Below are 13,546 nucleotides of genomic sequence, written 5' to 3'. Positions count from 1 at the left end.
TTATCCCAATTTTACTGATGAGGGCACTGAATTACAGAGATGAGTGGCTTGCTTAAGGTCATACTGCTAGCTCATGACAGAATTGTACATAGAACTCTAGCTTCCTAAATTCTAGGCCACTGCTTTCTATTTGCCTTACTGCAAGACAATCTAAAACTGCCACCTTTCAGTAAAATATCTAAATACAATTAAATGATAATAATTAAACTTGGTCTGAAACCTAGTCCAGCCCTACTGATAACAGAAAATTTATTACACAGTCTCATTTCTCAGTTGGTTAATCAAATCATTGTGAACGAAGCCTCAAAATTTCAGTAAGCATCACTGACTAATCAACCACACTTTCTGAAGAACTGCTTCATTCCAAGTCTACCAATGTTCTCAAAGTCAACAAGTCAACAGACATTTGTTAAGCACCCATTATGTGCTAGTCACTGTTTTAAGTGCTGGAGATACACACACACACACACACTCCAGTCCCTGCCCTCAAGCAGCTCACAACATGCAAATAACTAAGTTTAATAAAGAGAATAGAGAATAAATTGAGAATTATCTCAGAGGGAAGCCACCAACATTAAGGGGGGGCCAGGAAAAGTACGTTACAGGAGGTAGTTTTTTTAACTGTGACTTGGTAGAAGCTGGGGAAATCAGGAGGCAGAGATAGGAGACAGAGAGAATTCCAGGCATTGAAAATGCATGAAGTTAATATGATACAGAGCAAAGAAAGCTTAAGTTGGCAGTATACATTGTGCAGTAAGCAGTCTTTTCTGTTTTGCCAGTAATATCCAAAAGTTATCTCAACTTAGGCATTTTTTTGACTCTGATATTCCTGATCCAAGGAGGAAGGCCAATCTTCCTATTTCTTTTTTACCACACCCACCATTTACTTGGCTTTTCCTTCCTGGACTCAAAAATTATATTAAACCCTAAGAAACTAGAAACTGAAAAATGATAAGTTTTGATATACAGGGTTCTTTCTTCCTCTAGGAATCTGTTTTGTCTTTTAGAACCAAATGAGAATCAGCCAGGAGGGGGCATGGTCAGCATTCTCCAGATCACATGCTTATCTTAATCAACCCTTCTGAAAATTTTTTTAAAGACAGTAACTTCTTAGGAGTATGGTGCAAGATCCACTCTACTAAAACCAGTTTCTACATTTCAGTATTGATTTATCCTGGTTTTCAGTAAGCTTATCAAAAGATCACAGACTATGGTAACAAACTTACCAAAAGAAATGTCCGTATAGTTCTTATTTTGTTAAGCTCAAGAAGCAATTTCTGTGCCTTTTCATGGTTACTACAGTATTCATCATAAATACGAAATTTATCTTTCTGTGAAAATAATTAAGGAGAAATTATGGTTAGTATATTATTTCCTATTTTAATGTGCATATAAAAGATATGTGTGTACACAGATATACATGTATACATAAGACAACATACACAGGAGAAAAAGTGCCCATTCTAATCATTGAATCATTTATATTAATTCATTTATTCAACAATTTCTATTAAGTATCTACTATATGCAAAGAATCCTGTTTTCTGGGGAAAGAAAAAAATTAGTTAAGATGCTTAAATCAGAAGGGTACTTGAATTTGTAGAGTTTATAATCTATAAGTGAGATAAAGAAACACAAAAAAATTATAACAGATAACGTTACATAATAAATGCATTTGAGAATTGAAAAACAAAATGTGAAGGGATGTCAGAGAGGCAAGCTCATTAATAACCAAGGGAAAAGGGGAGAATTTCTGAAGGAGGTAGTATTTGAAATGGACTTTAAAGGAAGGGTAGGAATTCACCAAGCAGATACGGCAGAAGAATATTCTCAGTAGAGAGAATAGAATAAGAAAGAAGGCATGAAGATAAAAGGACTCAGGGAATATTCAAGAAGGGGCAAAGAGTTGTTCAATGTCACTGGAGCAGAGACTGCCTATAGATGTAATAATAATGAGACAAGGATGGAAAGGAAAGGTAAGGTGATGTCAGATAGGACAGACTCTTTAAGATTACTAATTACCTTCCCTAATTTACATTCAGATGTTTACCAAATACCAGATTTTATAATAAACTGACTTCTCTTTAAAAAACATCTGATTCACACCTTTCTTGAGATAAGAAATGAATTTATTTGATATCGTTTCTCAGGTCTCCTTGGGACTTTGCTAGTACCTTCTTAGAATTCACATGTGGGCTGGGATGTGATTGTTTTGCTTTTAAAAAAATTGCCCTAAAGTTCACTTGTATACTAAGTTAACACAATTCTAAACTCAAGATGTGATAAATACTTTTATTATTTTCAAAGTAAATGTTTATATATTTGATTTCCAGTAGAAACAAAAAACTTTCCGTATCATTGATGATATATAATGATAAATCATTTTCAATATTGCAAATTGGGGGAACAACATTATAAATAGAGTTGTTATAAGGATTAAATAACATATATAAAGCATTTTGCAAATTTTAAAGTGGTATATAAATGATGGATTATGATTATTGTGTCATCGTACTGAAAAAAATTGAAAATTCTTATTTTCCAGAAAAGCATTCTTATACTGTTTGTCCATCTATGCTCCACAAATTACTTTATTCAGTACAGGTTCAGAATTAATTACAACAGCCAGTTTTAACCTTATGATAAATTTCTACTTTTTCATAAAATTGCAATATTCATTTAACTCTCTATAGATATGATAATATAAGATGAAGTGAAATACAGATGACGAATCAAGGCAAATTTAAAACTTAGAGATCATCCCTAATCCAAAAGCATAATAAAACTAGATTATAAAAAAATGAACTCTTTGAGAACTGGAATTATGTCTTACATCATGTCTTTTTTTTAATCCCTCATAGCATACAGCACAGTACATTGCATGCAGTGTGAGTTGAATGCCTATGGGTTGATTTTTAAAAATGATATAACTTTAAACTATTTCCCAAAGTATATCAAGCATCTACCAAAGGAAAAAAAATGATCCTTTAAAACAATAAATAGGAACAGCAGAAAGGAAGTCTGCAGCAAAATAAAGATGCTAGGAATATATTTTCAGATTCAGATTATACAGTACTAATATTTCATCTGTAGCAAAATGTGATTGACTCCCTACTCTGCACTCTTTTATTGGAAGAATGGGGAACATGTTCCCCCAGACACAGGAACAGAACCATTACCTGAGAGTCGTCCAGCTCTGGGGAAAAACATACTAGGAAGAGGCAACACAGCCAAATCCAGTGGCTTCCATCCTTGCTACTCCTTTGTGATTCCCCTAATTGCCCAAACTGCTCGTGTGCCACAAGGTAAGTTTTTGCTTTGGGGTACCCTGAGCTATAAAAGTCTAGGTTCATGTAATAGACAGAGGTTTCAGCAAAGAAAGCCCCTCCTCCTCCCAAGAAACCAACTCTTTCTAATACACTGAAGGAAACAAAAGGATTGTGATGATTCTCTTTACTTTCCATATTATCTTCCCTAGAAAAGTGCTTTGTTAAAAAATGGTAACAACAGCACACAGAAGCTATGTAATTTGTTCATTTAGAAATGGTGACAATCCCTTCAAAGAAAACAATAAAATTACAAACCGTCATAACCATACACTTTAATTATCTGCACAACATTATGTAATTTGTTCATTTAGAAATGATGGCAATTCCTTCAAAGAAACCAGTAAAATAGCAAACTGTAATGACCATGCACTTTAAGTAATGATCTATACAACATTATGATTAACAATCAAGCCCAACAAAACTGTAAAATGAATCTCCACTTTTTAAAATTAGCTAAAACTTGCAATTTTGGGGATTGTATGTGTGGTTTTATTTCATTTTGGAAACCCTCAATATTCCCCTTTTATGCTACAAGTAGCTTTTTGCTTTGCCTATCATTTGCTTAAATAATTTTAGATAGTGATGAAAATGATCATCATACTGTATGCAGAACTGAAATGCACACTCAAATAAATGTTTGTTGAATGAATGAAGGAATAAACTAATCAATAGTATCACCAAGAGTTTATGTGCTTGCTCTTTTTCTGCTGCTTTGTTAAGTAATTACCTATTTTTTGAGAAATTTTCAAAAGAGGGTAGATGGAAAATTTGAAGTCACTAGATTTGCATACATATCAACAGTTAGAGGCTTGTGACATGTCATATTCCAGAGGAAGAAAAAGTTCATCCAGACTCCAGTGGAGTGAAGATTTCCCAATTGAAAAGACAAGTTCCCTATGTTTTAATGAAACATAAAAATCTATTCATGATGAGCAGTCTGAATATTCATTAGAGTTCAAAGCTACAGAGGATGCTAAAGACTAACTTGTCTTTCAAAAAGGAGCTGTTTATTCTTCATTGAATAAAACGATGTGAGGTAGTCTTTTTTCTGGCTATGAGTGCAAGTTCCCAGTGCCCTTAAAATACCTTGAAGCATTGGTGTCAGGTTTCAGTTTCCATTCTGAATCTGCACATGCCTCTATGCCAAGACCCCCCAAAGAAAGAAAAGAAAACAAATACTTAAGATAAACAGAAAAAAAAATATGAAAAAATATCCTACAAAGTGAAGAAAGCAGGTTCCCACTTCCTGTTGAGCATTAGGTTCAGGATGTAAACACTCTTCCACCACAGTGAGAAATTCTTTATGAACTGAAAGTATATCTTCAATGTTTGAAAAAAGCATCTGTAAATAAAGAAACAAATGAGTAAGTAAGGGAAATAGAAAAACATATAGAAAGAAAAGAAAGAAATGTTCATGGCAATCTTAATTTACCTTTACGGTTTCTTCTGTAACATTTTTATCAACTTTTGATGCTGCACACTGGATCATTCGGTGCAAAAAGGCCTAACAGAAAAAAGAAGACACATTATGATGGCAGTATCAAGTAATGTGATGGGTCTATAGGATGCCTAATACAGCATGTCACAAAAGCTTAGAGTTTAAAAAGCTCTTTTGGGACATCCTACATATTCAAAAACATTTTAAAGTTAAATTTTATAAATCTAGATATTTTCAAATGGCTGTTTGCTACACAAAAATGTGGATGGATTTTTGACAAAAATAACAATTTTGAGAACTAATTTTATGGGGATTTTTTGACATGACTGAACATTTGCATTATTTTGCATTCCTGAAGAATGTCACTCTATATTCTAGTTTAGACGAAGGGCCTAGAAGCAAGTGACAGGTAAAAATTTAATTTTCCATCAATATTCCCTTTCCTTTCAAGGAACTCAAAAGAAATTAATCCAAAAAATCCTGGAGGTCTACAAAATACAATACTCACTACTCTTATATGCAGAGATTATTGGTAGAAATCCAGAATATTTGATTCATAGTCTCAGTTTCATCATGCTAAATGTAAGTTAAAGGTTAGTGAAAACAAAGATGCATGTTTTCCCTTCCAAGTTTATTCATCTCCTAAAATCTATCCATTGAATTTCTTATCTTTAAGAATTTCTGATCTAAATGATGATAAATAAACAAAATGCTATATGAAAACACCAATTCCTCTATTTGAAAAATGCAATGGATTATTCAAATAATTCAAATTACTGCTTGAATTTAGGCATACTGAACTCTGAAAGAAGAGAAAGACTTCTCTGACATTGTCTAAATGCCTATAGCCATTTTCATGTTTTATTTAATTTTAAACTTAAAGTTTATTGTCTATTTTCCCATATGTACATAGCAAAAACATGTACTTTAGAAGCTTCCATGAGGTCTTGCTATAACATGGGTGAATTACATGCCAAGTTTACATTGCAAATCAACCATATAACAGACAAGCCAGAACTCATGCAAAAAGTAAAAGAGAAAGAAAAGTTGGACTATTTATAAAGAATTTTAAAAGCACAATCATTTTAATTCTTGTATGCTGTTGGATCAATACCTTGAGCAACGAATTAAAGTAATTAAAATTTAAAGTAATGAAACAATAAATGGAGTCATGAAATACAGTGAATGGTAGAATTAGTCAAAATAAGCCATGTCCTAGCTTAATTACACAGCAATATATCCCATTCATTTTCCTCCTTAAAAACATGAAACCTTTTTACTCAACTTAAAAAAGCGACCTTAAACTTGTTAGCATTTCTAACCAATCTTATATTTTCCCATGAGCTGAATTCTATTTGCTTAAAATTGTACATAGTTGATGAGAGCAAAAAATCATGAAAAATTGCTTAAATATCACAAGATTATTCAAGTATATTTTATGAAAAAAGAAAACCTATATGTTAGAGAAGAAGATAGATATGACACTAAGGAATTAGATAAACTAATACTAAGAGTACAATTATTTTAATTTCCAAGGTCTCACCCAAAGAATCATTGTATCTATTCCCAATTTTAATATTTTGAAAGTAGTACCATTTAAATTTCCCAAATCAACCTAACAAGCACTACCTACTCACCTATTCACCCTACTCACCTCCCCAAAATAAAATTGTAATAATTTTTAGAAATGATGCAGAATAATGCTCTATTTAAATTTTGCATTCTTTTATTTCTAGAATTACTTCTGAAGACCATCTTTGAAATTATGGAGGGGTTGAGGTCTGCATAAATTAGTACCCACATCAGTGAAGTAGTGGGTTGTTCATTTATTTACAATGGGACAGGTTTTCATCATAATCATAAAATCTGTAACTTGATCCATTTTTTTGATAGAGCCAAACATAGAGCCAATTCTTCTTTGTACTATTTTTCCATTACCCAGCAAAAACAAAATAAACAATTCTGGAAGAATTGATTTAGTGTCCCCTCCAAGTGGAAATCTATTCCCTTTTTTCTTCCTTCGTTCCAACATCTGTCTCAACATTTATTTCCCAGGTATTCCTTTCCTGTCCCTTCTTTGAATTTCTCTGTCTCTTTCAATAACTTTTCTTATTTGAGAAACAGCCAAAAGACCCTCAGCAACTCATGGCCTGGGTTGTATCAATCTGAGCATAGCCACAGAAGCCAGGAAGGAAGCTAGGTAGAGACAAATGGGTCAGAGAAAGATATGCAAAGCCACATACCGATAAAGAGAGCTGCAGCTACACAGAACACCCATTTTCCTAGATGTGCATATGTTAGTATGCTTTTGGGCTTCTGGAGTTTTTGCTTAAAAAAAAGATTTCACATATTTTTCAGAATTATTATACTAGTCCATGTTACAAGGTGTTTTATTTTTTCACAAGAGATCAGAACTATTTCTCCCCCATCTGTAATTTACTCCATACTGTTTTTCTCTCACTGTGTTTTTGCTGAAGGCACATGGTAAAGGTCACACTCTAATTAATATAAAAGAAAAGTTAGAAATGTCACAGATTTACTACAGAGAAACCAAATGAGGGAAAGAAGTCCAAATTGATACATAATAGGTAGGAAGATGACAAGAATCCTTTTCCTGCTTCTCTCTGCTCACCAGTAACCACTAGCTCAAAAGTAAAATCAAAGCCCGCGTCCACTATTATCTACAGAAGACCTAACTCTAATTTTAAATTCTAAAATTGCTGAGCTTTAGTGATAAACCTTAATTTTCTTTAGTTCTTCTGGGCTTTTCATCTGCCAGACACCCATTCTTTGATATTTTTCTCCTTACATTTCAAACAAGATAGTCTCTGAAAATTCCTGGCTCATTACAACCAAGGTATTCCTTGCATTTTAGCAACCTGATACCTTCCTAAACTACTAGGTTATACTAATATCATAGAGACAGAAGATTCTTCATTCAGAATAAGCCAAACAGCAGCATGGTTCCATTTGCAAGTTTGACCAATCAGCAATGATGTATAAATATTTGTAAACTCATTGGTTGCAGGGACCCTTTTATCTTTTTATCTTTGCATTCCCAGCACGTAACACAATGCTTGGTGCACAAGGACATGGGATAGGGGGTGGATCTATGATTTCACTAGTAGACAGAATTCCCAGATAAGCAAACTCCATGTACAATATAGCTTGACATCTCAGCAATTGATAGTTAGCCTAGGGCATTGAGAGGTTAACTGACAGAGCCAGAAGGTGGCAAAAGGCAGACAATGAGGCTGGCTTTCTATCCATGCCCCCATGCTATCTCTAATGACTGCTGCATATTACATGCTTAGTCAATGGAATTGAACAGTGCTGAATTCAACAGTACAAACAAAAAGTGGTATTAAATTGAAGGGATATATTTCATCTTTGATAGAAAAAAGGGAAAATCTAAAACAGTCATTAGAGTTAAATGAAAGAATATCTCCATTTCACTAAAAATAAATTGGAGAGATGCTTTAAGAACAAATGGTTACCCTAGGACAGGGGCAGGGAATCTGTGGCCTGAGGTTCAGGATTTGTTCTGTGAAGTTTGGATTCAGTCAAAGGACTGCACCTGAGGACCTAGAGGGCCACATGTGGCCTTGAGGCTGTAGGTTCCCCACGCCTGCCCTAGGACCTTAAAAGAGCATTAAATAACACGTGTGTGTGTATGTGTTTGTGTGTGTGTGTGTGTGTGTGTGTGTGTGTGTGTGTTTTACAATTTTATTGAAGAAACGCATTTTCTTGGAGTGGAGACAAAGTCATAAAAAGTGAAAGAGCCATTTAAAGAAATTTAATACATTTTTAAAACACTGATTAAATTGAATTGAATTTTGAAATTTACTCATTCATAAAGCATGACACTCCAAACACCACTGTGGACCACTGTCCACCTAGACTGTAAGCTCCATGAGGGCAAGGACTGTTTTTATCTAAACCATGTATTTCATACTTAATTTGGGTGGGGAGGGAGAGATCTTACCAAAAAAAAATCTTTAAATTGAATTTTGTTTTTGAACAAAATAAATACAGAGAATAACTAGGATAGCATGACAGAGCAGTTGTCCTCTGCAAATAGTTCTTTCAAAAACCAAAGATTTCTTGTTAAAGATTTACTCATTCAGAATCTATTCCCTTATATAATATTTTCTTCAGGAAATCTTTTTTTTTACCTCAACCTGTGATTTTATTGAGGTAAGAAACTCCCAGTGTGTAAATTCTCTCCATTAATGGATTGGCAACTGTCTATAATTTAGTTTAAGAGAATTGCCTGGAAGCCAGTCCTCTATCCTACCATAATTCTCTATTAGATTAAACAAAACTGGAACAGTTATGCACATACTCATACACATTGTTTGTTTTTAATTTTTAAACAGATCCAGAGTACAAATGGGCCAGTATGGCTTCCCTATGATGATCAGCTTTGAAAGTGTTCCAAGATTCCAAGACATCAGAACCATTTCCTCTAGAATCATTTGACACTGATATTTTTACTGTATTTCTTGGGGCTCACAAGAACCACTGAATGAAGGAAGTAATAGTTCTCTTCTGGTCACCACAATTGTTAAAGACGAGACATCTGCTATTCCTAGATATATTAGAATAATAATGAGAAAAAATGCTTGCCACCAAAGTCTACCCCATTGCTGGCTAAAATCTGTTAACTAAGGGTAGGGGGAAAAGTATCATACATGGGGTACTCTAGCTTGTTGTCAATGTTTTTCTTTCTTTTTAATTCTCTCTCATTCCCTATATTAAGCCTATTGCTAAATCTCACCTTCATAACATCTCTGTAGTATGTCCCCTTCTCTCTTTTCTCAAATGGCCACCATCTTAGTTCAGGCTCTAATCTCTTCCCCAATTGCCTTGCAATTGCCTTCTAATTGGTCCCCCAATCTCAACTCTATCCTCCAATCCATCCTTCACTTAGCTGCCAAAATGATTTTTCTAAAGTATAGATATAACCACATTATATCCCTATTCAAAACTTCAGACTCCCAATTACCTCCAGCCCCAGCTGCTAGAGCCTTATTCTCCTTCCATCAACTCAGTATAGATCATGTGTTGTAGTTGTAGTAGCAGTAGTAGCAGAAGCAGCAGCAGGAGTAGTAGTAGTAGTAGTAGTAGTAGTAGTAGTAGTAGTAGAAATAACAATAACAGCAACTCAGCAACAGCAACAATAATAATAATAATTATATAGTGCTATGAGATTTTTAAGAATGCTTTTAAAAAGAATTTGTAATACTTTCTCATTTTGTCTTCACAATAACCCTGTGAATTAGGTGCCACTATGATCTCTCCCATTAGGAAGCTCATGACCTCCTAGTTAACCCTTTGCTGGTAATGAGGCCATCTCCCACTTGTGCCTTCTTCCCTTTGGTACAAATAGGATACTGAGAAATCTCAAAAGTTATCTGGCATCTTCCCCTTCCTGGATACCCAAGAAGCATGTCAGCAGCTACCAAAGCAATTATAACTAATTTCTATATTTAGCAACTCTATAGGTAGCAATTTCCCTAGAATAACTTCCTGGGGTGGGAGAGATGGACCAATAATTGTGAGAAGGAGAGGGAGGAAACCCAGTCCCCAGAAGAGGTCGGGCCAAGATTATTTTTACCACCCAAACCCCCTGGACCTTTTGCCTAAATAAAGTGACCTTCCCTTCTCTTTCACATACCCCGCTCTTTTAGCTCTTTATTCTAATGTCTACAGAAATGTTCAGGTCTCTTCTACCCTTTATTGACTCTTCCATTGACTCTGCTACCATGTTAACAACCTTTCATCTGTCCTGAACTTCCATGCTTCAGGAAACAGTAGTTTAAATTCACTGCTTCCACTTTCTCTCCAATCCATCCCTTAATCCCATACAATTTGTCCTATGTCTGAAATTCGGTGATTTTATGCTTCATGTTACTCTACTGAAAATTCCACTGCCTATAGAATATTGTTCTCCCATTGGCCCCTCAAACTTAACATGTCCCAAACTGAGCTCACCATGTGCCCACAAAATAATTTTCCTTTCCTCAACTTCCTTATTTCTGTTAATAGCTCTACCTCCAATCAATGAACCAGTCTTCAAATCTTGGTCATTTATTTTCCCTATTCCTTATCTCATGTGCTCAGTTAATAAAGTTCTATCAATTCTACCTCTGCAATATCTCCCATATGACCCCTTTCCACTAAGTCCACTTACATCCTTAATATCTTCTGAACCCCTTTCCTACACTTAAAGAACAGTCTCCTAACTGTTAATCCTGGCTCTAATTTCTCCTTCTTTCAAAACCATGCTTACACTACTACCCAAATAACCTTATTAATACACCTCTCATTTATCTGCTCTAAAGATAATTATAGCAGCTCCCATTGCCATTGATTAAATATAAACTCCTAACTGGCATGCAAGGCCATCTACAATCTGACTCCACCTTTTTCTTTCTAGCTTGATCTTTCCCCCTTCATATACTTTATGTTCCCTTGTTATCATGCTTCTCAACAATATCTCAAGTCTTAACTTATATAATTCTCCATATCTGGAACTGATTATTCCTACAACTATTTCTGTCTATTAAAATCTTTGACATCTTCCTTGATTGGGCCTCACTCAAAATATTCTTTCTTTCTTCAAATATTTCATAACATTTTGCCCAATTCTCTCATTTGCATTCCTAATCTTTTGCCCTAACCAGATAACCACATAACTTAAAAGTCAGAAAGGACTTTAGAGAGTATCTATTATAATTTTTCATTTTAACATCTAGTCTCATTTTATAGGTTCAAAAGTTTAGGTGATTTATCCCAAGTCACACAAGTTTTCTAATTGCAAATCCAATGCTCTCTCCTCCATATCACACTAATGCAAAATAATATTGATATTTGTGTATATACCTGGTTCCCCACTCTTACCCCACAAGAGATTGTAAGATCTCTGATAGCAGGCATTTTATCATTGTATCCTGAGAATCTATCTCAAGCTTGTGAACAGAGTAGGTGCTCAACATATATTTCTTGGATTGAATTGAATTGGGCTCCTCAGTTATAATAGGAAAGTGCTATAATTTATACTTGCGAATTCCTTTGATATCCTTAGAAAAGAGAAACAGAATAAGTTTTTATAAATATTTTAAGTATATTTTATCATGAAGTGGCAAATTTCCCAAAAAAAATTCTATTCATCCAGTGATTTGTGCTAGCCAGTTTGTGTTTTATGGGCTAAGCTGGTGGACAGATGGAACAATCAGTATTTCTGGGAAGGAAGCATTTGTAAGTATAACTAATTGAATGCACTGTTGAATTCTATCACCATTCAGCAGGGTGCTTTTTTCCCCCTTTGTCATACAAATATTGTTTTGTACATTGTAGATATGCTGATAGATTTGTGTGCCAGTTTGCTGGGAGGAGAGAATTACTGTGCCAAAAGCTATTGTGCTATTCAGGAATTTACACTCAAGCAGATAATTTCAGAAAAGCACTATGATGAAAGAAAAAAAAATCTGATGGGAAAGTCCACCAAGCTAAGTCAATTATATTTTCTCTGTCACAAGAAACCAGTCACTTCCAAAACCTACATAGCATGTTATTCTCACTCAAGTGCTTACTACAGAATGCAGTTATTTCTATCAGAGGCAAACCTATCCAGGGATGATCACCATCACATTTATCCTATAAACAGGGAAACAAAATAAAGTAATTAATCTCAATTTATTGCCCTCTCTCTCATTATTTATCCATTGGCCTAACTTTTCTTGAATGAAACAAAACAAGAAGATCATAGAATCTTTAAGATGCAATGAGTAGAAAATAGTAATTTCAACTTTCTAACTAAACATCATGAAGAGATGATTCACAGATTCCTTCCGTAAATAGTCATCAATCCTTGTAAATCAGAGGTTTGTAACCTAGAATCCATGAATTTACCATTTTAATAATTTTACAACTCTATTTCAAAAATAATTGGCTTGCTTTGTAATCCTATATATTCTATTTTATGCATTGTAAAACATTCTGAGAAGAGAACTGATGGGGTTGGAATCTGGACCCCAGAAAGGAAAAACCCTGGACTTTCCCACATGGCCAAATCTTTGACATTCCCCTGAGGCTATAATCCCATCAACTGGCCTTTCATTGTGGCTACACCCAATCTCCCCTCCATTGTTTTACCTCCCTATGGCCCCTGGCCATTTCCCACACTTAATCTTAGCTAGGCTCCATTCTCCCTTGGCCATGAGGTCCAGGTCCCAGGAGTTCTGTTCACCCCAGCTTACTGGCCACTCCCATCCAGATCTCCTTAGACCCCTCCTCCAGTCACCCCAAACTTACTGGCCACTCCTAGGTCCCTCCCACAGTCTTTCTGTATATATGGTCCATCTTGTCTCCATTAAGATGCTTAGATTCTTAAAATCTAGCCATAGCTTAGATTCTTATAATCTAGCCACTGCTCAGATTCTTATAATCTGGCCACTGCTTACCCATGTTCAGACTCCTTAAGAGTCTGCCCAATATGACGGATGTTCTAATAAACCTTGTCTTTGGCTGAAAGAAGGCTTGGGTAGAATTCTTTCGGGCAGGACCCATGTGCTGTGATTTTGGGGTCCCAGCACTCCTGAACCCCTAAACCACATCAGAACCATAAACTCCCATCAGACTGCCAAATGGATCTGGGTATATGACACAAAGAGTTTAAGAACTCCTGCTCCAAAATACTTTAAGGATACTTTTAGTCAAAAGCACTTTACTCTGTGTTCTTCTCAATTAAGTTATAAAGACTAACTTTAAGCTA

General features: G+C 35.0%; 1 protein-coding gene across 1 annotated transcript in view; it reads right to left on the bottom strand.

Annotated features, from left to right (window-relative positions):
* Positions 1-13,546, bottom strand: part of LOC114054097 (phosphatidylinositol 3,4,5-trisphosphate-dependent Rac exchanger 2 protein) — a 385,890-nt gene that overhangs the window by 284,167 nt on the left and 88,177 nt on the right. Inside the window, exons 3-5 of the mRNA XM_027877211.1 lie at positions 4,762-4,833; positions 4,549-4,671; positions 1,227-1,331 (exon numbers count right to left, since the gene is read on the bottom strand). Of these exons, the coding sequence (XP_027733012.1) occupies positions 1,227-1,331; positions 4,549-4,671; positions 4,762-4,833 (300 nt within the window). The remainder of the gene's footprint in view (positions 1-1,226; positions 1,332-4,548; positions 4,672-4,761; positions 4,834-13,546) is intronic.

This window comes from Vombatus ursinus, unplaced genomic scaffold (genome assembly GCF_900497805.2).
Source record: "Vombatus ursinus unplaced genomic scaffold, bare-nosed wombat genome assembly UNPS02014812.1, whole genome shotgun sequence".
NCBI lineage: Eukaryota > Metazoa > Chordata > Mammalia > Diprotodontia > Vombatidae > Vombatus > Vombatus ursinus.
The sequence above is the reverse complement of the archived record's forward strand: the minus strand, read 5'-3'. Positions and strand labels throughout refer to the sequence as shown.